We start from the raw sequence: 25556 nt of genomic DNA, 5'->3' as shown, positions 1-25556 counted from the left end.
CAACTTTGGTGATGATGGACACATGGCCTTAGGCAACAAGTCAGGGTTTCCTAAATTCTCCCAAAATAAATATTTAGGTGGCGACTTTGTATCTGGAAAAGCAGTCCATGTTTGACACTTCTTTCTAAAAATCTGTTTTCCAAAAAACGATTTGTCGGATTTGGATTCTTTGGTGATTTATCAATCTCACATTGCACATTGTGAGATCAGATTAAGAACCGTGACAATTTGAGTCTAAACTATAGTGAGCCCCAATGAACAAAACGGGATTCATCCTCCCGGGCGTTCGCGGGGACGTCTACATGAGGCACATAGAAATTTCAAAAAAAAAACAAAAAGATGATATTACTTTTAGAAGTGCTCATACAGTTGGAAAGGATTTTGATGAGGATTGTGAGATTGATTCCAAGATTACGGATGCTTTCGTAAAATAATTTTAAAAATCTTTTCTGAAAAGAATTCTAATATTTTGGAATCAACTCATAAATCTAAAGGCAAAGATAAATTCAAAATTAATTCTATAACCCAGAAGAAGAAAGGAAAAATACAAGGGAACTCTAAAAGAGTCCAATGCTATGAATTCCAAGGATTTGGCCACTTTGCTCACGAATGCCCTACTCGTTTGAGGAAGAAGAAAGCCTTCGCTATCACTTGAGATGATGAATCAGAAACTGATAAATATGAAAGTCATAGTGAAGATCAAGGTGAAGAGGGACATGAATAATTCCTTACTTTCATGGCGGCTTCCGAAACTGAAGGACAAATAGAGTATCCGAAGAGGCCAGTTGAGAATGTCAATGATGATGAATCCTCGGAGAGTAATGATGAAGAGCTTGAGCAAGCTTATGAAAAGTTGTATAAGAAATCTTTTAACTTATCCAAATTGAATAACAAACTCACCACGAAACTCAAAGCATATGAAAGTGAGAATGTCAAATTAAAGAAGGAGGTTTCCGAGGCTAGGAATGATGCCATTAAGATTTCTAGTGATTGACAAGCTCTTTGTGCAAAACTCTTGACTTGTGAGACAGAGAGGAATGAGCTATAACAAATCTATGCCACATATGAAGAAAAGATTGAATCTTTCGAGATGTCTCAAGTTGCTTTGGAAGAACTAATCATCAAGAAAGAGGAAGAGCTCAAGTGTGCTATGGCAACCATTGGTCTTTGGAACAAAGGATCAAAGACTTTGGACAATATCATTAGGTCTCAACAAATTTGTTCGGACAAGAGTGGCATTGGCTTTGGTGGTAAGAAAGAGCAAAAACAGAGTGCATCCACATCTCATGATACAAGAACTCAAGGGCAGGGGGAGCACAAGATTCAACGAGAGGAAAGACTTCTCAATCTTCCTAGAGTTGGAAAAGTCAAAGAAAAGAAGGTACACCCTGTTCACCCTGTTTTTATTTGTCATCATTGTGGTATGTATGGTCATATTCGCCCAATTTGTTATGAGTTTCATGGAAGAGTGTCTCATACAGATGGAAGAAATTTCAACATCTCGTGGGGTAGGAGACACTTCATTGGTGGTAATGAAGTTAAGGGTCATATTAGACCTCGTTATTTTGATTTGCTTGAGACCAAACATGAAGCGAGTTTGCATTTGTTTAGACCTTGGAGTAAGAGGTTGGAAACCAAGTCGCGACGGGTTCCCATTGAAAGGGAAGGGAACCACAACGTCAAGACACCACTCAAGAACTGCAATTCTCATGACCTTGTTCATACTAAAGCGGTTTGGGTGAGAAAACTTGACTTGTGTTAATTTGTTTATTCATTTTAGTTTTTGGGTTTCTGTGTGTTTTTTTTTCTTTTTGAGTCATTTAATATGTGCCTGTTCATTTTTCTGTCATGCTGTGTTTAAAAAAAAAATGTGTGTGCTTGTTCATTTTTTGTCTTGCTTTATTTTAGAAAGAAAAAAAATCCAAAAGATTTTCTTAGTATGGTTTTGCAAGCTTGAAATTTTTGAGAAGTTCTTGTGGCGTATTGGAATTGATAAGAATAGCCATTACATGTTAATATGTGTGTGCTTTCTGTGGTTATTACTCATTTCGGAATGTGTGTTCTTTGATTAGTATGTCTCATTATGTACACACTCTTGGATTAGCAAATATCGGAATCTTCCGCCTTTGTGATCTTTTTTCTCTTTGGACTTCTGGCATTGTATCTTTTGCTTTTCTAGAGGAATTGACCTATACTAACATATCATGGGTGATGTTGAGTCTCTTAACCACCTTCCACCTTTTTGCACCTCCATGGTTTTCCCCTCAATTCTTTGTAGTCCAACCATGAGGAAAAGGCTACCCCAGAGTCACCAACCAGGCTATCCTTTTTGTATCCATGCTTCTCTGGTTCGGTTTCCATACTCTTGAGCGTGTCAGCCGCCAATAAGTGTGCAAAAGACAGAAAAAAATGTGCACAAGAAAGAAAAGAAAAAAAAATGTGCAAAAGAAAGAAAAGAAAAAAAAAATGTGAAAAAAAAGGAAAGAAAAAGATTCATTGATTGAGGGGGAGCCTCCGCTTTTACTCACCAAATACCTTTTGATTCCTAGTGGTTTGACTTTCCTTTGTTGTGCTTAGATTCTCTTGCCAGAGGTCCAGCTTTCTGATCACTACTAGGATTTGAATCTTGTGTTTGTTGAACTCCAAGAGTCACACACACACTTTTATCATGGGATCTATACTTTTCACATAATACATCACTTTCTTTTATGAGGAATCTTCTAGAGGCTGTGCACATTGTGTTTTCATGTAATTGTGTTTCTTGGATATTCTTGTGTGTTTTAAGGTACAAATCTAAAATTCCTTGCTTGCTATGCCATATTATTTTTCTTCATGTTCATTGTTTCTAGTGCAGTGTTTGTGGTTGCTTTTAGTGAGGGAGAGTTTGGTTTATCATTGCAAGAGTTTGTTCATATGAACACTTTGATTTGTTTAGTAAGGGAGATTGATTTTAGTCATTTTGCTGTTGATATGCTTTGCTTCTTTATTGTTTCCTTCTTGCATGCTCCTGATATTTACATCATCATATCATTGCTTGTGTGTTTTATGATGTTGCTTTAATTGATTGAGCTTCTTTTGGAAATTCATGACAAAAGGGGGAGAAGTTTATGTCTTAGGATTTCATTTTATTCATGCTACATGTTCTTAAAATCTCCAATTAAAATCTATTCATATTTTCATCTTATGCTTCAAGATAATCTTGTGATATGTCTATTGTTTTTCATATACTCTTGTGACACTAATAGTTGTTTTGGAGATTGTGACACTAATAGCTGTTTTCCAAATCATGACCTTGATAAAGAAGTTTGCGTTTGTTGGCTGTAATGGGTTGGGGTGATTAGGATTTTATTTGTTAGGTGTGTTTTGTCACGGCATTGCCAAAGGGGGAGATTGTTAGGTTTTTATTCTTGGCAATCCCGTTTGACAAAACTCCTTTCAGTTGTACTTTTATTTGCTCTTTTATTTCAGTGAGGCTATGAGTGTTTAGATGCAAATCCAACCCGAATTGTGCCTTGCAGAGGAGTTTGTGGTGCTAATTCTTTCATTATTGCCACTTCGCTGACTATGACGGGAATCGAGTTGCCCAGTCAGCTCACGGGGGTTCAAGGGACACCACCCCTTGGCGGGTTCGAGGCAGCGCCACGACGGGATTGAGGGGCAGTGCCCTCGAAGCCAGAAGCAAAATTGGTGGCTCCAGCGAAGATGCAAACTTAGAAGATGCTTTTCTCGCTTGAGCCACACTTTGGCGGCTCGAGCGAAGACACTCGAAAAAACACATGTTTTAGTCTCCTCGATCGAGTAAGAGATCCTTCGCTCGAGCGACCATCGCGGACCAATTTGCTATAAATATGCTATTCAGTCAGATTTTAGGGTTACACGCTTCCAAATCTTCTTTTTGGATATTAGGGTTTATATCTGGGGCTATTTTGCTAGTTTTCTTTGATGTTTGATTAAGTATTCAACTCATGGTTTAAGAAGTATACATCAAAGGATTGTTTGTTTGTTTTATTCAACACAAAAGAGAGAGTTGTTTTTCGGTGGATTCCGGAGAATTTGAGCCTAAAGCTTTGGTGGATTTTGGAGTGGCTCATCATCGTGATTCAACATCGACATTGTGGAATTAACGTTGGGCAAGACATTTCCGAGGTGAAGACGGGGTTAGAAGAGGCACATAGGGGTCGGTTCAATTCGGGCATGGATTCGCTAGGTAATTGAGAGTACACTTGTGTAATTCCTTTATATCTTTTTAGTGAATTGTTTTGTGGCTTTTTCCCATGGTTTTTTTTTTATCACAATTGGAGATGCTCCAATTGTGGCTTTTTCACGTAAAATCGTTGTGTCGATTTGTCTTGTTTGTTTGATTGGGTTTGTTATTTACTACTTAAAATTGATATATAATCACAAATCAAGATCTAGGGGATTTCTAAATTTTTTAGGATTTATGAGTAAAATTTTCTTTCTTTATATTAAAAGCAAATTAATTGATAGTGCCTATATTTGAATTATTATTTTTTATTCTTTAACTTGAGAAAAAATTGAGACCAATTTAGAATATCGATTTAATGTTTAAAAATCACCATTAATTGTTACTAAAGATAATTTGCTTATTTTTTTTTGGCGACTAAATTTTTTTTAGTCGCCAAAAGTTGTAGAATAGGTGACTAAAAATTATATTGGTCACCGTTGGATGTGGTTTTTAGCTACTATTTTTTTTTAGTAGCTGTATCTTAATTATTGGCGACTAAAAAAAATTAGTCACTAAATATGTCACAATAGGCGACTAAAAATTGCTTTAGTCGGCATTAGATCATGTTTTAGGCTACTAAAATTTTTGTTAGTCATGATATACCAGTTTTTGGCTACTAAAATAAATTTAGTCGCCAAAAAGCTAGCATAATGTTTGCTATTAAACTTTGGTGACCAAAGTTTTGGTCTGCAAATATGCATTTTCAGTGACTAAAATATTTTTAGTCACTGTAAGGTAATTTTTTCCTACTAAAATAACTTAGTCACTAAATAGAAAGTACAAATTTTACTTTTATCTTTGGTGACAAAAATTTGGTCAGTGAATATTTCTTTTCGGTGACCAAAATACCTTTAGTCGCCAAAATGGTTACTTTTGGCAACTAAAATATTAGTTGCTGTTAGTTAAATGTTTGGCTACTAAATAAATTAGTCATTGTAAATTAGCCTTTGGCGACAAATAACAAGTTTAGTCACTAAAGCTATATAAAATTTTAGAGGGAAACCTTAAATGTTGGCGCCCAATTCTTCTCAATATTTTCGAACAGGGTTTCTTCTCTTCTCTTCTTTCTCTCTCTCTCTCTCTCTCTCTCTCTCTCTCTCCATCAGTGTCTACACTATCTATACCCAAACAAAAGCCTACAGTCACTTGCTCTCCCTCTTCTCACAGACTCACCATCCTGCTAACAGCCACCGTCGCTAACCATTGTGACTCTCGCTACTGTCGGTTACCATCGCGGCTCTCCCCTCTCATCTACATTTAGGTTTCTCTCTCTCTCTCTCTCTCTCTCTCTCTCTCTATCTCTCTTCCCTTACCATCGCAGATCTAGGGTTTGATTTTATTTTTGATGTTGTAGGATTTTGATAAAATCATTTTAGGGTTTTACTCTTTTTTTACATTAAAAGCAAATATGAGCTCTAAGTTGTGTTTAATTCTACACTTTTGTTGCTCCAAGTGGTAAATTCGATCATTGTGTACATTATGACTCATGATTTATATTATGCTTCATTGTTCCATACAATAAATAAAATGGAGAGTACAATCCCGATTCGATTATGGGATATATTTAGAAGTTCTATTAAATGCCAGTCAGGCACTTCGCCTCTCTCTCTCTCTCTCTGCACTCTGCTCTTTTGAGATCTAATTTACCTTAAAATATTGCTTGTCAATGGTGATTTGATACATACTATTTCTATATATATATATATATATATCTGTAGTTTGGTGGTTACACTGGCTCTGAAGATATACATAAACACGTAATCACAAGCCCCTGATTTTTTCTCCTTCTGTTGATCAATCTCAAACTGTAAGTCTCTCCAATCTCTCCATATATTCATTCATTTAGGGATCAGATCTAGTACTTTGAATGAATGGATGAAACGTACAGATTTTAATTTGTTGTTCTTCATTGTCTGGTTTTAATTTGAAAAATTGAGTTCGTTTCACTTTCGAATTTGTGCTCTTCTCGAGCATATCTAGAACAAGTTATAAAGTTTTTTGTAATTTATTTCATATTTTCTTTTGTAATTTTCTTTTTTCATTTGCTGTGAAATTTAGGCTTTTTTTTTGGGTTGTTGCTAGATTGAAATAAAGGTGTTGTGATTGGAGAAAAGAAAGAGAGAAGATGACTGAGAGCAAGTGGTTTCAGCTTGGGACCGTTGGCACGCTGAGTCTATCAGTGGTTTCATCAGTTTCAATTGTGATCTGCAATAAGGCCCTTATTACTACATTAGGTTTTAATTTTGGTGAGTTGCTTACAGTCAATTGCTTACATTATGTTTTCTATATATTTTTCTTTATTGTATTTACTATAAATTCAATGAAGTGCACCATATGAGAACTATATATTCCAAAGCTATAACTGAACCATTCAGTGGGGGAGTGTAGACACCCCATTTTTGACCGCCCTCAAGACTTGGGCGTTACTGATGGTTTACTTGGTGGAGAAAGGTGTGTAGGGCAAAGGTTCAGTTTCTTCGGCGAGGAGAGAGACAAATCTCAACTTCACACCCCATTTTGGGCCAAAGTTATTTTGGATGGTTTTTAGACTTTAAAACCCTCTCTTTCAAAACATTTTTGAAATAAAGTTTCTACAATGTTCCGACGGTCACATTTCGGTAAATGTTGCGCTTTTCGGTAAACCGAGCAAGGACAAGTTGGAGATGAATGAAAGAGAGATGAAATCTTTGAAAAATCTTTCAAAACACTTTGTTTAGGGATTTGGAGTTGAAGAAAAGAGGAAAGGAGAGGAGAAAACTAGTTTGGGAGAAGTTCGGCAGGAATCCGGGTAAGAGAGAGTTGAGCAGCCCTCGCTGAATCGGGCTTATTCATTTGCATACTTGGATTTTAGCTATGAAGCCACCACCGTTGGAAATCTTATTTCTGGGGCTTCATTTTGCACTCAAGAATCTCCTAAAGCCAAGTCCGGGTGGGGGAGATATGATCAGTTGAAGTTGGGCATCATCCCGGTTGGATCGAATCTGCGCGGCTTCACCAAAAAGGGCATAACTTTTTTCACAGGAGGAATTTTAATGCAAGGTTTGCGGAATTGGAAAGCTAACTTCCGGGGCTTCAATTTGGACACCCACTGGACTTTTTTTGACCTTGGCAGCATCTATCGGCAATCTATTTAGCCGACCGGAAATTTATTGTGCCGACTGGCCATTTAAAATAGCCGACCGACCATTTTTGCTGGCCAACGACCTTCCGGAGTATTCTACAGATTGAGTGGATGCCAGCTGTGCCAGCTGGAGGGCACAGACTAGATCCTTCATACACGTGTATGGAGGATCTTTGCTCTTGGTTTGAAGCTTCTAAGAGAAGCTTTAGTCTCTTGGCTCTATAAAGGAAGCTCTCCTCTTCCTTATACCAGGTTAGAAAACCAGCTGGAGCATTGCATACAATCCTCCATATATCTATCTCATCCAAGCCTCCAAACCCTAAAATCCTTGCTCTATTTGCACTACACCCTATAGCACCACACCACCACTCCATTCCAGCAGCTTGGAGGGCCTTCTCAGAGTTTTGGAGGCACCTTTTCTCAAGCTAAAAGGCTGCTAAAGTTTGGTCTTCAAGGGTGAGCAACATTTCCTCTCTTTTAAGCTTATTTTTGTATCCTTTCTAAGCCATACATGCTTGCATATTTGGGCTCCGACCCTAACTGAAAATAGTCATGTTTTGATGTATTTTTCATGTTTGTTTTATGGTCCTTCAATGTTTAAGGTCCCTAGCTACCACTTTCTTCATTACCCCTCTTGTGTGCCTATTTCTTGTGTAGTATCTTTGGCCTACGTGTAAACTGTTTTGAGCTCTGTCATAAACTGTAAAGTGGCTTATTTTGAGCCCTTCTTCAACATTGTTGAAGGGCTCATCACTGTTTGAGGCTTTCATTTTCCACTTGCCTTTGTATCCCTCTTTTTAGGCCTTATTTTGCATAGTATTTTAGGCTTGCATGCGCACTGTTTTGGGTTTGATCATAAACTGTAAAATGCCATGTTTTGGGTCCCTCTTCAACATTGTTGAAGGGCCCTCTTCTGTTTGGGGCCAGAAGCTGTGACTTGCTTCTTTATCTCACATTTAGGGCCATTTTTGCATATCGGTTTAGCCCTATTTTTGTTCACTGTTTGGCTTTGCTTAAAACTGTAAACATGCTTGTTTTGAGACTGTCTTGAATCTGTCTTCATGCTTCATATTCAAATAATGCATGCTTTGTATAGCTGTAGGCCATTGCGTGTGCCTAGTTTTGCATTTCGGGTCTCATTCCATGCATCGGGTGCCATGTTTCCATGATTCGGGGTTGTTTTATATCACATTTCAGTGCTAAAATTACATGCTTGTATGCCATATTTCATGCCTCGCCATGCCTTGTTAGAGTTGCATACTATGCCTTAGGTTTGGTCCTCGCTTTGCGTGCATGCGTGCACGCGTTTCGAGAGTCTCATTTTCATCTAATGGCCACTGATTTTGGCATGCTTGCGAGCTATCCATGTTAGTTTAAGTCCATCATTGCATGTTGTTGCATGCCATGTTTGCTTACATGTTTAGGTTGCGCGCCTAGTATACATTGCTCATTTGCATGTTCATGTTGCATACTTAGCCTCCATGCCTAGGTTGCATTTCATTGAGCATGCATCCCTTGCCTCTTGATCAATCATGATAGGGGTTGGGGCCCTTTGATGTGTTTTGTGCTTGCATTTCATTTGATATCGAAGTTGCAAAACTTGGCCTCTTAGGCCATCATGCATAATTGATGGCCTAAGGGTCGAGGGTCATGTTCCCTTGAGTCCCTTGCATGATACGGAGTGTGTCCGCGCGTACATTTGCTTGAAATTCCATGCCATACACTGTCTGTCCTTGTTGTTGTCAAAAAACAGTTTCTGCAGGGAGTTTTTGCCGACCGGCACTTTAGAGTGCCGACCGGCCATGGATTGGTGGCCGATAATATGAAACCCCAGCCGATGGATAAGTCCCATGGCCGGTGGGTATTCCCTTCAGCCGATGGTGTCCTACAAGGTTCAGGGAACCTGTCCCAAGATTTTGGCAGTTTTCAGAGAAGCAGGGTAGTGTAAACAGAGGCAGCAGTGGTATGGTACGGGCTTTTGGGGGAAGATAAATCCGAGCATGCATCATTCACGCATCCCGAGGCGGGGGCTGCGGCCATCTTCTCTTTGCATTTAATTTGTTAATTAGATTAGAAATTTTGTAATAATTAATTTAGTATTATTTATTTGGATTGTAATATTTATTCGGACCCTCCGAGTGAGGGCAATTGTGTAATAAGTGTGCGTGAGTGTGTGTATGTCTTCCAACCCCACATCTTTCTTCTCTTTTATTTACCCGCTTATGATGGTAGACTAGGGCATATTTAAATTAGCATACCTTATGCTATGCATGCGTGCATTCATACATTTGCCTTGCATGCACCGGGCTCGGCACATCATTCTAACTGCATTTGTATTTCAATTCCAAATTGAATACGTGTTAGTTGTAGCATTTCACATGTCATTGTAGATCAGCCGAGCCTATCTTAGTTGCATCTTGCATGTGTTGCATTAGCCATCTTAACATGAATTAGGATCATGCATATGATTATTAACTAGTTTTTGTTTTGGCTCGGAGTACTCGGTAAGCATTTATGCTTTAGCATACCGCATGCGTGTGAGTGTTGCCATAACAGCATGATTACCATGAGGCTAACTGCTTATGTGATATAACTGCTTGAATGCCTGTTGATGGAGGTTAAATTACCTAAATTGAGATAACGCATTAAAACTATGAGTTTTAAGCCCACTAGATAGTGGCAAAACCATCTTTCCTAAAAGCCTACTCAAGGGTGGCAAAACTTGCATTTTAGCCTACTTGCGAGTAGCAAACCATTTTCGAAACAAGCATGAAATGTTTTGTTCCAATTTAGGCGATTTGGTCTATATTTGTTTGCTGTGCGCATAACATAGTAATTCTAGACTAATAACCGGATTAAGAACACATAACGTTTTCAAAATTGGATATCATGGTTAGTAGAGGCCGATCTTCGGATCGGGCGAGAGGGGGTGCTCATAGCTGACCTTCCCCAATCGTACCCAAGTTCCCGAGCCGAGGCAACTTTGGTGATGACGGACACGTGGCCTTTGGCACCGAGTCAGGGTTTCCTAAATTCCCCCAAAATAAAATATTTAGGTGGCGACTCTGTATCTGGCAAAGCAGTCCATGTTTGGCACTTCTTTTCAAAAATCTGTTTCTCAAAACGATTTGCCGGATTTAGACTCTTTGGTTCAGACTTAGAACCACAAACAAAATCGAGTCCGAACTGTAGTGAGGCCCACGGGCGCGTCTACAGGGAGCTATGTAACCAATATATGAAGTACATGCATAAATTCTCAAACAAAGGGTTCAATCTTGCTATTGACCAATACCATCAAAAAAAAAAAAAAAGGAGAGGGGGGGAGGGGAATTAGTGAAAAGTCCTAGTGAAAATTAGGGAAAATTAGAAGATTAGGAAATGAAATCCCATTTTTAATTTTAACAATTTGTAATGAATATTTTACCCTTAATTTAAAATGATATTTATATCATTGTATTTATTGTACACCAGTGTTATTAAAGGCACGCCTAGGATTTTTTTTTTTTTTTTGGACACAAGTAGACATCAGTTAGTAATATTAGTTGTTAGTTTTGGGTGATTTCAGCAGTTCCATTTTATTGTGCAACATGGGAGCAGTAAGTGGTCCAACTAATACTATTTCATTACATTTTGGCTTATCATAGACTTTGATGATTCATTCTTGCATAGAAGTCATTTTGTTACCCCTCCATTTCTAAAGGAATTGCAAAGGAATATGGATTTTGTCTAATTGTTAGTTTTCAAATGATTCCTTAATACATGAAAAGGTGAACATGTTTACAACATGAACAAGGTAATGTATTGTGTGCATTGCCTCTTCAGGGGGCTATAAATGATGTGGTTTAGCAGTTATGTTCTGAAGGCCTAAATTTGAATTCCTTCAATGGAACCCATTTAGATTGTTCTAGTATTGGAAGGAACCCATTTAGATTGTTCTAGTATTGGAAGGAACCCATTTAGGTTGTTCTAGTATTTGAAGGAACTCATTTAGATTGTTCTAGTATTTGATGATGTAAAATTTGCTTTCTGGCATTGACGTTGTTGCTTTTTATTCAACTTATGATTATAACATTTTACTTTCAGTTTATTGATGGGAAGCCATTTATTTTATTGTTATTAATATTTTTCTCATCGTGTAGCTATTTCACCAATGCCCTTATTTTGCCTGCAATAAATGGGCCTATAGAGGGTCTAATGCTGATATATGTGGTCCATTTCTTTATAGCTATAGTTGGTATGACCCTTTTGTATATATATACATTGATAAGTAGCCCTTTTACATATTTAAGGCACTTATTATAGACATAAATATTTTAACCAATTAATAGGTTTCAAAAAACTCATTCATTGATTAGGTTTTTATTCTTTTAGTTGTATTTCACTATAATATTAATTTTGTCTCTTTTTCAGGTGCTGAGTGGTGGTCTCAACAATTTGGAAAGTCTCTTCCATTTTTGAGTTGGGTTCTAGTGATAAATGGTATGACTCATGGATAGAACAGGATGTCTAGAAACACATAGGCAACTAAAAATTTACTCATGGATAAAACAGGGTATTTTTAAGTGTGCTTTATATGGAGGGAAGTGTTCATGATTTGTCAAATCCTATTACTTCAGAATTCCTTTGAAACGAATAACTCAACCAATTAAATTTTGTACTTATGATTTAAACTAGAATGAAGGAATAATGGGCTTTCATACTAGAATGGGCTTTCACATGCAAATGAATCTGAACAAATAATATATTTACATATTTTCTTGATGCTTGCAATCCAACAATTTACACTTCCCTTGTAATTTTTTCTATTCAAATTAACACATTGAGTTGTGATATTCTTAGTTGGTGAATTATTTGGTCATGTACGGAAGATGCAAACTTAGGCTGACCTGAAGATTGTCAAGGTAACATTTATGTATAGTATTATATATATTTGATATGAAATGATTTTCTTAGTTTTTAACAGATGATATAATTTCAGAGGCTCATTGAGGTATTTCAATAATCTTTTTTGTTACACTTCTTTGTTGCCTTTTGGAATAGCAACTCATAGATGCAAACTTATATGCATTACTTGGGAAAAGGACTGTAACAGATGATGAAAAGCCTATTAAAAAGAAGAAGGAGAAGCCTGTTAAGGTTGAGGTGGGCACAGTTGCATGCCTCTTTGTTGCCCACATATATTACTTATCAGTGATTTAAAGCTTTCTCACGTCTTTTGATCTATTTTCATATATCTAGGAATGTACTATTGCTGTGGATACTCTGCCAAAACCATTTGAAGAAGAACTCAATCCCTTGACAAAAGTAGAAGATAATTATGTTTGGTGTAAAATTTGTAAGGGTTTAGGACACCAAATTAAATTTGGTGTTTGCTTTATTAGGTAGTATACATATATTTTTTCCACACAAATAGAACCTAGTGATTATCTGCCTAAGATTATGCACAATATCATTAACTAGGTAATGGAGTCCAATGTTAAGTTATTTTTGTTATTTTCCTTTCTGCCCCCTTGTATCATTCTTCATAATTGAATTTTAAAAAATAATTTAAATTAAAACTGGTTTAGATTTTCTTTTTCTTTTTTCATTTTTTTGGGTGCAATCTAGTGTAGACTTTCATCTACAATATATTCTGATCTTAGGCAAATTTGATGAGGGTTTAATGTCACATGAAGTTTTATCTACTCATTTTGCATTATGTAGGCTGTGATGAGGATACAATTCCCTGATAATTGCACATTAGAGGGCACTTTTTATCCATCAGAGACAATACGGAGCTTAAATGATCTTAAGAGACAATCCCACACATGTAAGGCCTTTTGGTGTTTCACTGCTAGTTGCTGGCCAACCATATCAGGTATGTCATTTGGGTCCTCATTCGGTATTGACCTTAATTGTGTTGGATTTCAGTTTGTCTTTATTTTTTTATCCATATTAATTTGACCCAATGTTGGGTACCTTGTTCAATGGTATGTGGTTTTAGACTCAATCCCTATTTTGTGTAACATCTTTAGCTGAAGCTATTACTGTTGTACTCTTTATCTACTACTTAGAAGATTCATGGAATATATTCACTTTGTGGCGTGAACATTAATAAAATGATTTGATCACGTTGATAAATCCCTAGCCAATACCTTAGCCGACAAACCATTATCTCCAAGAAAGCAAGTCAAAGAAAATAACAAGCAAAGAAAATAAAAGTATAAAAAGAGAGCTTAATGACTTGAAAATGCAATTCAATTTCCTTCCAACTTGTTTTGAGACTAGGACTTATATACATTCATTTAAGTTAATTGACAAAAAATTTAAAATAATCAAACTTAAATAAATGCCCTTTTACCTATAAAGAGCACATTCAGTTTTAGTTGATGAAAGACTACTGATATGATGTGCCATCATAAAACAAGAAGACAAAGAAGGAAGCCACTAAATTGACTTGGAATGAAAGTTGCCTAAAATTTAAAGACACTGCACCATGATAGAGGCTCCGGAATTTATTTGTTATAGTTTCTCAGAATACATAATAAATTCTAATGAATGCCTAACTTTTATGTTGAGACACAAATAGAACCTGTGGAGACAGAAGGGATGTAATTAGCGCACGTAGGTTGGAAGTTGGACTCAAGAACGCCTTAAACTTAGTCGAAAAAGGCCGTTCAAAGGGGTAAAAATATAAAACAACCCTTGAACCGCTCTATGAATTTCACCGGTAGCTTCCTTGTGACAAATAGGACCTATGGGGATAGACGGGATGTAATTAGCACATGTGGGTTAGAAGTTGGAGTTAAAAATGCCTTAAACTTAGTCGAAAAAGGCCGTTGGGGGGGGGTTAAAATATAAAACAGCCCCCGAACCACTCTATGGATGTCACTGGTAGCTTCCTCATGACAAATAGGACCTATGGGGATAGACAAGATGTAATTAGCACATGTAGGTTGGGAGTTGGACTCAAAAACGCCTTTGTCCCACACTCCAATTTTCTCCATTTTCAACCACTGTGAGAATCATATTTAATTATTTTTCGCTAGCAAAGATTTTTAGTTGAACCATGGATAATAGTATTAAAAGATGAATTTAACCTGTAGATTCTAGCTTCACTTCATTTGCACGCACTAGACCAAAGCAATCATTCAAAGAAATCTTGGAAAGCCTTCTTTTAAGCACAAAAGTTCATAAAATATAGATGTTGATTTAGAGTTGATTTTGTGCTGTCCCTACTCTGCATTTTATTATGTATTACAGGAATTTTTTTATTCTCCTGGTGATACTTGTTTGGGATTAATATAAGATAAAGACAGTTTGGAATACGAAGCATTGTTAATCTGTTGAGTTTCTTTAATGTTTTATTATCTTTTTCTTCATTCAAATGTTCCTCACGGGCTATGATAATGTCATTAAATTTAGTCTAGCTGCTAGTGCATTATATTTTTCATTAGCAATCAAATGCCTTCTACATATTGAGAGGAACAAATTTGTAATTGACTGTGGTCATAGAGACTATTGATTTTACTTCCTCTACCATTCCTTTATTATAGTGTTGTTGTACTAAAAAATTTTCTCTGATAATTGTAGCATCTTCTTGCAGCCGACCCCATTTGTTGGGACTTAACGCTTGGTTTGGTTTAGTTGTAGCATCTTCTTGTAGCTACTTATGTTATATGTGTGGGGCTAGTTTGCTTTCCTATAGGAGTAGGAATTATGTATTTGTATCTGTATTTTTTTTATATTTTGGCTTGATAAGATGTCTCTGTATTTGTATTTATGTGTCTCTGAGGGTACTTTGAGGCTTAAGCTATATTTGTTTTGTCCCTTTGTAGGTCGAACTTACTCAGAATGGGTAATAGATAGAGAGTATGATTGGCCTCGTAAATTCTGCATATGTCATGCTATGATTGAAGAGGGGACCGATCCTCAAACTACTCGATTGGGTTGCTTGCGTATGCGATCATGCTGCATATTGTCAACTTCATACATGCAATTTTTTTCTTTACATGCAAGTTGGCTGAACTTATACCGAATAACTTATTTCCTCTTATTTGTTTTGTATGAAACTATTATTGTAAGTTGGAATATACTTGGTTTGTATGCAATGTTGACATTAAAATTATTCTCTTGTTTGGATGGTTGTAAGTGAAATAGATGTAGATTGTGGAATGCATGATAATATATATGTATTGTTTCATTTGTATATATGTTACAAGTTGCATAGGATATATACAGGTTGTGGACAAATTAATTAAAATAAAATAAAAAACATAAAATTATGTTGTTGACGACTAAACAATTGGTAGCCAAAAATGGTGTTAAATATTTTTAGTGACTAAATAGTTAGTAGCTAAAAAAGAATTAAATGGAAACAAATCTTTTGGCAACTAAATATTTAGTAGCCATTTAAAAAAGACTTTAGGTGACTAATGATTTAGTAGCCAATTTTTTTTTTTAAAAAAAAGGAAAAAAACTTTTGGCGACTAAATATTTAGTCGCCAAAACATAAAAATGATATGATAAGCGACTAAAATTGTAGTAGCTAAATAAAAAAATTAGACTTTAGACGACTAAACTATTTAGTAGCTAAACAACAAATTGGACTTTTGGCAACTAAACATTTAGTAGCTAAAAAAAGTTAGATGAACCAAAAAAGAAAATTTGCGACTAAAACTTTGGTCGCCCTAGACACCTCAAGTTTTGGCGTCAAAAATTTTAGTAGCTGAAAATGTGATGTTAAATTAAATTTAAAGCTTTTGGCGACTAATAGATTAGTCACCAATTTATCCTAATCAGTGACTAAAGATTATTTTTGCCGCCAATACATTTACTTTTGGCGACTAAAAAATTAGTTGCCATTTATAAGACTTTTGGCGACTAAAGATTTTTTAGTCGCCAATACCTTTCCCGACAATCTTCCCGCGACAAATCCGACGACCAAAATATTTAGTCAGGAAAGTTTTTCGGCGACTAAAATCATAGGAAAAAATGAGATTACGTGCTCCTTCCTTGACCTCTGTAAGAAAAATCAAAAGTCAGTGATCATCCCCGACCTAAGTAGATCGGGAGGACTCTCTAATAATCAAGTCAGTATACTGATCGATCATGATATGAAATTAGTACTTAGTGTATTTAATGGGTTTCTTTGTATAGCGACCCCGGTCTTTTCTCTTTAAATTATTGTATCCGGACTTAGGTTCTGTGGATCCTGTCATTACTTATTGGTTGTTGTTGTCCTTTAATCTCTTTGTATTTGAAGTATAGGTTGTGTTGGGCGGGTCTGTTACAGGTTGGTTGATTTTAGATGCCAATAGGTGATGCCCAGATTTTGGCCTTTACGCTCGAGCGGAAGTTTTAACGCTCGAGCGGTCCCTTCGTTGTTGCTTCTACGCTCGAGCGGGAATTTTGACGCTCGAGCGTGATTTTCCATCTCCCAGTATTTTGCTCTGCAGTTCTTCCGCTCGAGCGGTAGTTTTTACGCTCGAGCGTGATCCCTTGTTTTTGCTCCTCCGCTCGAGCGGGGAGTTTGACGCTCGAGCGGGTGTCAGCGCCTGCAAAACTTCTGGAGGGGTGCAATCGACGCTCGAGCGGCTTTCTTCACGCTCGAGCATGATTCTGTGTCTTACGCTCGAGCGGGGCTTTCTACGCTCGAGCGTAGAGTCGATTATATCAGTCCGTGATTTCACTTTTTGGATCACTTTTTGACCTACCTTTTCTTTCTTAACCTTTAAAAACCGCCATTTGAGAGTTTCTCTCTCTACTCTCACCTTCTCTCTAAGATTTGATCTATTCCTTGTGGTCTTCTACCCTAGTCCCTTTGGAAGAAAGGTAGAGCTTCGCGAGATCTTTCTTTTAATCTGAAAAAGAGAGGATTTGGAGCACTTTGGATTTTGGGTCATCATCTCCATCTTCTCTATTTTAGTTGTGATCTTCAAGGTAGGGATTTCCTACTCTATTCTATAAGTTTTGTTCTAAGTTTTGGTATTTTAAGATGTTGGGGTTACTTAGATAATTTTGGGAAAAACCCTAGTTGTATTAATTAATTAATTTGTAAAATTAATTTAAGGGAATTGGGGAATTTGGTTAAATTCATGAAATTGATGAATTCATTGATTAAATGGTGTAGTTGGATGATTTAAATCACTCACCTATTAAATTGTTGATATATTTATTTCCAGTCTAGAAATAACTGTTTTGGGCTATCGGTGGAGGATAGTCGTGATTGTTGTAGACATTGCATGTGGATTAGGACTAACTGAAACTAATCACATTGGTTAAGTCATTAATTTTGACTATTGAATTAATACTGAAAATACGTGTATTGGTTGAGCATTGCATTTGCATATTGTGTGGGAGGAGATAGGGGATGTACTCCACGGTTTAGGGGAAGATAGGGGATGGACCTCTAAACCGGATTTTTGTTTGGGAGGAGATAGGGGATGGACTCCATTAGCACCATTTTTATGTGTGCTTATTATATTGAAGTGTTTTTACATGATTATTGATACAACACTAAAATGTGTATCAAATGAGAAGTATGAAGTGTTTTGATATGAGCATGAGTCTCATTTGTTTTGTTGATATTGGAAGTAATGTGAATATGATATATAATTCACTGTTGTGAGTTTGGCCAGGTTCTGGGCCATGTTGATAATAATGGAAAGTGAAATGTGTCTTAGACATGTTTAATGATAAAATTGATTATCTTGGTTAACCATCTGTTGAATGCTATGGCTTTATTCAATGCTTATATTTGGTTTAGTATTTTTCTACTGGGCTGTGGCTCACCCTTTATGGGAACATCATTTTCAGGTTCAGGTGATAAGCTACCTCCACGGACTTAGCCTGGAAGGATTTGATGTTTGGGATTTTGAAGACTTGTCTTTAGTTATATGTTTTATTTTGATATTTTTTTGAGATTTCATGTAAACATTCAAGCCTAGGGCTTAACTTGTAAATGAGTTAGTACTCATCTTTTTTGTGTCCAAGTGTTAGCTTGGAAAGATGTAAGCCCTTAGGGCATTTATTTTGATGTTGCAGGATGTTACATGTGATGTCTTTCAATAAGAATACTCTGATGACTAACTCAAATGATTCGTTTTCTTTTATAAATGCATGTTAATGATATGGTTATTATGGGTTTATTTGAGGGCGTTACAACTTGGTATCAGAGCGTACCGGGTTCGAATACTTTGGGTACGTGGGAAGTGATTAGTATCACAATGGGTTCGTCTCGCTTGATAGAGACTTAGATGTACTGTTAGGTGCTTATATGATAGCATGTTTATGTGATTATGTGGGTATGGAATGTAGTTTCTAGGATGTTGATTGGACCCTTGAATTTCTAGTAGTCTTGTTGGAAAGGCACTTGATCACTGCTGCTTCCAACTAGAACTATAGTAACGCTTCGGGACTATTATTATCCAGGAATGAAATTCGTAGGTGCTTATGTGATTATGTGCTTACGTGGAATGAATTATTTTTGTCCAATGCATTAGGACGCGAGTGTTTAGCTTCGGCACATTTATTAATGTGCTAATGTCTTTGTTTCCTTTATTAGGATGTCAGGACGAGGACGAGGACGCGGTAGGCGTAGTAGGCCGGGTAGGCAGGAGGTGCCTGTGCCAGAAGAGATTCCGGCAGTTCAAGAGGGAATTGGCCAGGCTAATGTGGCCGAGCCAGTAGGCCAGCAGGCTATGGGCGCTTTAGCTCGAGAGATAGCAGGAGCATTCAGGGAGTCAGTAGGCATTCTTAGGGCTGAGAATCAAGCCCAGGTTGTTGTTGCGGATGCTGGACCTTCCTTTCTGAAGAGGGAGTTCTTCCGGTCTAATCCGGATGAATTTGTGGGTGATCCTAAAGAGCCGCTTAAGGCAGATGAATGGCTCGAACAGACAACGAAGACGTTTGAGATGCTTGGCATCGAAGACGAGGGGCTGAAGGTGACCTTGGCATCATTCCAGTTGAAGGGGGATGCGGGTCAGTGGTGGAAGTTCACTAAGGGGCGTATAGGAGGTACGTGGGAGGCTTTTGTGAATGCTTTCCAGGAGAAGTTTTTATCTCCGGCAGTTAGGGAGAAGCTGCGAGACCAGTTTTGTCAGCTTAAGCAGTCGAGTTCTTCAGTGGCCGAGTTTGAGGCTGCATTTACTAGTTTGTCCAGGTTTGCACCTGAATTGGTGGCGTCTGAGGAACGCCGTTGTATTGAGTTTGAGAGGAAGTTGAGGCGTGGCCTCAAGCTGAGAGTTGGGGGAACTATGATTCGGGATTATGGGCGTATGGTTGATGCTGCAGCCCATATGGAGATCATGATGCAAGAGGAGGAGGAAGGGCAGAAGGGCTCCAAGAGGAGTCAGGATAGTCAGAGTGATGGTAGGAGACAGAAGGGTTTTAATCCCCAGCAGTCTCATGGTAGCTTTTCGAGATCGACTTTTCCTGTACCGAGTGCTAGTTCGGGGAAAGGCAGTCAGGGAGACATTACCTGTTTCAAGTGTGGCCAGTTGGGCCACAAGTCTCCAGTTTGTCCTCAGAGGGGAGGAGTTCAGAGAGCAGCATCTTCTTCGGCTCGATCTCAGAGCCAGAGTCAGGGTAGAGGTCAGCCACTCTCGTGTTATCAGTGTGGTCAGCCAGGGCATATGAAGAGGTATTGCCCCCAGTTGGGTGGCACACCTGGTGCATCTGGTTTGAGGCAGATTCAGGGTCAACAGCCAGCTCAGTCGGGTCAGGCCTCGAGGGCTAATCAGGGGGCTTCATCGTCTCAGTCGGTGCAGCAATCTTATGCTCTAGGGGTGAGCAGGTTGATCAGAGGTCATCTGGGCGCGTGTATGCTGTTACCGCGCAGGATCTTGTACCGGCTCCATCTGTTGTGAGAGGTACTTTCTTGTTTTGCAACTCGGTTGCTAATGTTTTGATTGATACGGGTGCATCTCATTCCTTTGTGTCTGCTGCATTTGCATCTGTTTTGGAGTTGGAGTTAGCACAGTTGGCATCTCCTATTTGTGTAGTGTCGCCTCTTGGGGGTGAATTGATTTTGAAACACGGTGTTAGGGGTTGTGATATAGAGGTTGATTACCATAGAATCCCATTTTCCTTTGTAGTTATGCCTATGAGAGGTTTCGATGTTATTTTGGGTATGGACTGGTTATCGTCATACCGGGCAGTTATTGATTGCTACCGCCAGAGAGTCACTTGTTGTACCGTGAATGGTGAGTGTTTTCATTTTTTGGGGGACCGTGTTGGTAATGTTTTGCCATCGGGGTATGTACCGCGAGGACGGAGTGAGCTTAGTGGTCTACTTGCTAACCTTTCGATTAGTGAGGATGTTGAGACTCAGATTGTGTTGCCAAGGGTGGTTTGTGAGTACTCGGACGTTTTTCCTGAGGATCTTGTTGGTTTGCCACCGCATCGAGAGATTGAGTTCTCTATTGACCTGGTGCCCGGCACGACGCCGATTTCTATGGCACCTTATCGTTTTGCCCCAGCTGAGTTAGTTGAGTTGAAGATCCAACTCCAGGAGTTGCTAGATAAAGGCTTTATACGTCCTAGTGTTTCGCCTTGGGGAGCACCGGCCCTCTTTGTTAAAAAGAAAGGTGGTGCTTTGAGACTTTGTATAGATTACCGGAAATTGAATCGGGCTACGGTTAAGAATAAGTACCCTATGCCCCGTATAGATGATATGTTCGATCAGTTGAAAGGTTCCCGTTGTTTCTCGAAGATAGACTTGAGATCAGGTTATCATCAGTTGAGAGTCAGGGAGGAGGATATTCCAAAGACGGCATTCCGTACGCGGTATGGCCACTATGAGTTTTTGGTGATGCCATTTGGGCTCACCAATGCACCGGCAGTATTTATGGATATGATGAACCGGATATTCCGGGAATTTCTAGATCGTTTTGTAGTCGTCTTCGTGGACGACATCCTTATCTATTCATCTTCAGAGGAAGAGCACGAGGAACACTTGAGGGTGGTGCTTGATTTACTTAGAGCCCATCAGCTTTATGCTAAGTTTGGGAAGTGTGAGTTCTGGCTAGAGGAGGTAAAGTTCTTAGGCCATGTAGTTTCTAGGGAAGGGGTGTCTGTTGATACATCCAAGACAGAGACAGTGCAAGATTGGGTACAGCCTAAGAGTGTGTTTGAGATCCGCAGTTTTCTGGGATTAGCTGGGTATTATCGCCGGTTTGTAAGAGATTTCTCCAGACTAGCTTCGCCTTTGACTAGTTTGACTCGGAAGGGAGTCAAATTTGTTTGGAGTGAGACTTGTGAAAAGTCGTTCCAGGAGTTGAAAGTTAGACTGACCACTGCTCCAGTCTTGATTATTCCGGAGAGAGGGTTGGGTTATGCAGTCTATTGTGACGCCTCACGAGAGGGTCTTGGTTGTGTGTTGATGCAAGAGGGGAAAGTGGTTGCCTATGGCTCACGTCAGTTAAAAGTTCACGAGAAGAATTACCCTACGCATGATTTAGAGTTAGCAGCTGTGATATTTGCCTTGAAGATTTGGAGACATTATCTTTACGGTGAGAGGTTCGAGGTATTCTCGGATCATAAGAGTCTGAAATATCTGTTCACACAGAAAGACTTGAACTTGAGGCAGAGGAGGTGGATGGAATTTATTGAGGATTATGACTTTGAATTGCATTATCATCCGGGAAAGGCCAATGTGGTGGCCGACGCCCTTAGCAGGAAACCTGTTGGTGACATAGCTAGTATAGCCATCCGAGAGTGGGAGATGTTAGGTGCACTTGGAGAGTTTGATTTGCTTCTGGGCGAATCCGTCGAGGCTGCGGCCTTGTTTTCTGTTGTTGCGCAACCTACACTTGTGACTCGAGTGTTAGAGGCTCAGAGGGGCGACCTTGAGGTAGAATCCCTCCGTGAGAAGATTTCTGGTGGGAAGGTTGAGAAAGGTTTGACGGTGTATCCCGACCTGAGTGTGAGATACCGAGACCGACTGTTTGTGCCGGAGTCCCATCGAGAGGAGGTACTCCGAGAGTTTCATCATTCACGCCTTGCGGTGCATCCGGGAGGTACTAAGATGTATCGGGATTTGGGTCGCCAATTTTGGTGGCGGGGTATGAAGAGAGATGTGGCAGCTGTCGTGTCTAAGTGCCTTACTTGTCAGCAAGTGAAGGCCGAACATCAGAGGCCAGCGGGTTTGTTGCAACCCTTGCCTATTGCCAAGTGGAAGTGGGAGCATGTCACTATGGACTTCGTTGTAGGTCTTCCGAGGACTCAGCGGGGCAGTGATGCTATTTGGGTGGTTGTAGACCGGTTGACTAAGTCGGCGCACTTCATTCCTATGCGTGTTAGAGATTCAGTAGGTCATCTTGCTGACTTGTATATTCGGGACATAGTGAGGTTACACGGGGTTCCAGTGACGATCGTTTCAGATAGAGATCCTCGTTTTACTGCCAGGTTGTGGCAGAGCTTGCAGAGTGCCTTAGGCACTAAGTTGACCTTTAGCACAGCTTATCATCCTCAGACTGACGGGCAGTCCGAGCGTACTATTCAGATCCTTGAGGATATGCTTCGGGGTTGTGTTCTTGACTTTGGTGGGTCGTGGGAGAGGCACTTGCCTTTGGTGGAGTTTGCCTACAACAACAGCTTCCAGTCTAGTATCGGTATGGCACCGTTTGAGGCCTTATACGGCCGACCGTGTAGGTCTCCTGTTTGTTGGGCCGAGGTGGGTGATGCACCTCTGTTGGGTCCGGAGTTGGTGAGGGAAACGACGGAGAAAGTTGAGCTTATCCGTAAGAGGCTTGTTACAGCACAGAGTCGTCAGAAATCGTATGCCGACCGTAGGAGGAGACCTTTGGTGTTTGAGGTGGGTGATCATGTCTTTCTGAAGATATCACCTAGACGGGGTTCGATGAGGTTTGGGAAGAGTGGGAAGTTGTCCCCTCGATTCCTTGGTCCGTTTGAGATCCTTGAGAGGATTGGCGAGGCTGCTTATCGTTTAGCTTTGCCACCGCAGTTGTCCGGAGTACATGACGTGTTTCATGTGAGTATGCTTCGGAAGTATGAGCCGGATCCATCACATGTGCTGGATTGGACCGATTTAGTGGTTGATGAAGATGTTTCGTATGAAGAGAGACCGGTTCGGGTCTTGGATAGGCGGGATCAAGTTTTGCGAGGCAAGACCATCCCTTTGGTAAAAGTTTTGTGGAAACATCATGGAGTGGAGGAAGCCACATGGGAACGTGAGTTGGAAGTCCGCGAGAAATATCCGGACATGTTTATTGATTTTTAATCTTGTAGTTAGATTTTGTAATATTGTCGAACTTTAAAGCTTTTTATATATGTCTTAAGCTGTAAAACATTTAGAATGTTTTGGTTAACGGAAATATTTTGGAACTTGCCTCGAAATGGAAGTTTAATGGAACATTGTATATATTGAATATATTGAAAATTGTTGAAATTGAAAGAAAATTGCATAGTGTTAATGCAAGTTGAAATATATGGTTGTTTTGCATATTGTGGCATGCCTCTTTGTTAAGAGATGGAATGGCCGGTGTTGGGTCAAGTTGTTTATTAGTGAGTTATCATATGGTTGGAATTTGAGAAAAACTTGTTTTCGAAACCTTGTGCTTAATTTTGGGGACGAAATTCTTTTAAGGAGGGGAGGTTATAGCGACCCCGGTCTTTTCTCTTTAAATTATTGTATCCGGACTTAGGTTCTGTGGATCCTGTCATTACTTATTGGTTGTTGTTGTCCTTTAATCTCTTTGTATTTGAAGTATAGGTTGTGTTGGGCGGGTCTGTTACAGGTTGGTTGATTTTAGATGCCAATAGGTGATGCCCAGATTTTGGCCTTTACGCTCGAGCGGAAGTTTTAACGCTCGAGCGGTCCCTTCGTTGTTGCTTCTACGCTCGAGCGGGAATTTTGACGCTCGAGCGTGATTTTCCATCTCCCAGTATTTTGCTCTGCAGTTCTTCCGCTCGAGCGGTAGTTTTTACGCTCGAGCGTGATCCCTTGTTTTTGCTCCTCCGCTCGAGCGGGGAGTTTGACGCTCGAGCGGGTGTCAGCGCCTGCAAAACTTCTGGAGGGGTGCAATCGACGCTCGAGCGGCTTTCTTCACGCTCGAGCATGATTCTGTGTCTTACGCTCGAGCGGGGCTTTCTACGCTCGAGCGTAGAGTCGATTATATCAGTCCGTGATTTCACTTTTTGGATCACTTTTTGACCTACCTTTTCTTTCTTAACCTTTAAAAACCGCCATTTGAGAGTTTCTCTCTCTACTCTCACCTTCTCTCTAAGATTTGATCTATTCCTTGTGGTCTTCTACCCTAGTCCCTTTGGAAGAAAGGTAGAGCTTCGCGAGATCTTTCTTTTAATCTGAAAAAGAGAGGATTTGGAGCACTTTGGATTTTGGGTCATCATCTCCATCTTCTCTATTTTAGTTGTGATCTTCAAGGTAGGGATTTCCTACTCTATTCTATAAGTTTTGTTCTAAGTTTTGGTATTTTAAGATGTTGGGGTTACTTAGATAATTTTGGGAAAAACCCTAGTTGTATTAATTAATTAATTTGTAAAATTAATTTAAGGGAATTGGGGAATTTGGTTAAATTCATGAAATTGATGAATTCATTGATTAAATGGTGTAGTTGGATGATTTAAATCACTCACCTATTAAATTGTTGATATATTTATTTCCAGTCTAGAAATAACTGTTTTGGGCTATCGGTGGAGGATAGTCGTGATTGTTGTAGACATTGCATGTGGATTAGGACTAACTGAAACTAATCACATTGGTTAAGTCATTAATTTTGACTATTGAATTAATACTGAAAATACGTGTATTGGTTGAGCATTGCATTTGCATATTGTGTGGGAGGAGATAGGGGATGTACTCCACGGTTTAGGGGAAGATAGGGGATGGACCTCTAAACCGGATTTTTGTTTGGGAGGAGATAGGGGATGGACTCCATTAGCACCATTTTTATGTGTGCTTATTATATTGAAGTGTTTTTACATGATTATTGATACAACACTAAAATGTGTATCAAATGGGAAGTATGAAGTGTTTTGATATGAGCACGAGTCTCATTTGTTTTGTTGATATTGGAAGTAATGTGAATATGATATATAATTCACTGTTGTGAGTTTGGCCAGGTTCTGGGCCATGTTGATAATAATGGAAAGTGAAATGTGTCTTAGACATGTTTAATGATAAAATTGATTATCTTGGTTAACCATCTGTTGAATGCTATGGCTTTA

At 39.1% G+C, this 25556-nt stretch overlaps 1 protein-coding gene across 1 annotated transcript; it reads left to right on the top strand.

The window, feature by feature from the left end:
• The first annotated feature begins 736 nt into the window (after window positions 1-736).
• On the top strand, window positions 737-15474 carry LOC114276176 (choline/ethanolaminephosphotransferase 1). Its single transcript, XM_082885563.1, has 9 exons — window positions 737-818; window positions 3246-3313; window positions 10917-10963; window positions 11507-11601; window positions 11778-11846; window positions 12207-12268; window positions 12408-12509; window positions 13071-13224; window positions 15185-15474. Exons 1-6 carry the CDS (start codon window positions 737-739, stop codon window positions 12245-12247), a joined length of 402 nt encoding a protein of 133 aa, XP_082741689.1. The 3' UTR covers window positions 12248-12268; window positions 12408-12509; window positions 13071-13224; window positions 15185-15474.
• Window positions 15475-25556: the final 10082 nt, after the last annotated feature.

Source organism: Camellia sinensis, chromosome 8 (genome assembly GCF_055761805.1).
Source record: "Camellia sinensis isolate YWXY chromosome 8, ASM5576180v1, whole genome shotgun sequence".
Classification (NCBI taxonomy): domain Eukaryota; kingdom Viridiplantae; phylum Streptophyta; class Magnoliopsida; order Ericales; family Theaceae; genus Camellia; species Camellia sinensis.
This window is presented reverse-complemented; position numbering and strand designations above follow the sequence as displayed.

Coding starts and splice junctions, on each gene's coding strand:
- LOC114276176 (XM_082885563.1), top strand. CDS start 737: ATGGCGGCTTCCGAAACTGAAGGACAAATAGAGTATCCGAAGAGGCCA. Junction 10,964..11,506: donor TATTGTGCAACATGGGAGCA/GTAAGTGGTCCA, acceptor CTCATCGTGTAG/CTATTTCACCAATGCCCTTA. Junction 11,602..11,777: donor TTTCTTTATAGCTATAGTTG/GTATGACCCTTT, acceptor TCTCTTTTTCAG/GTGCTGAGTGGTGGTCTCAA.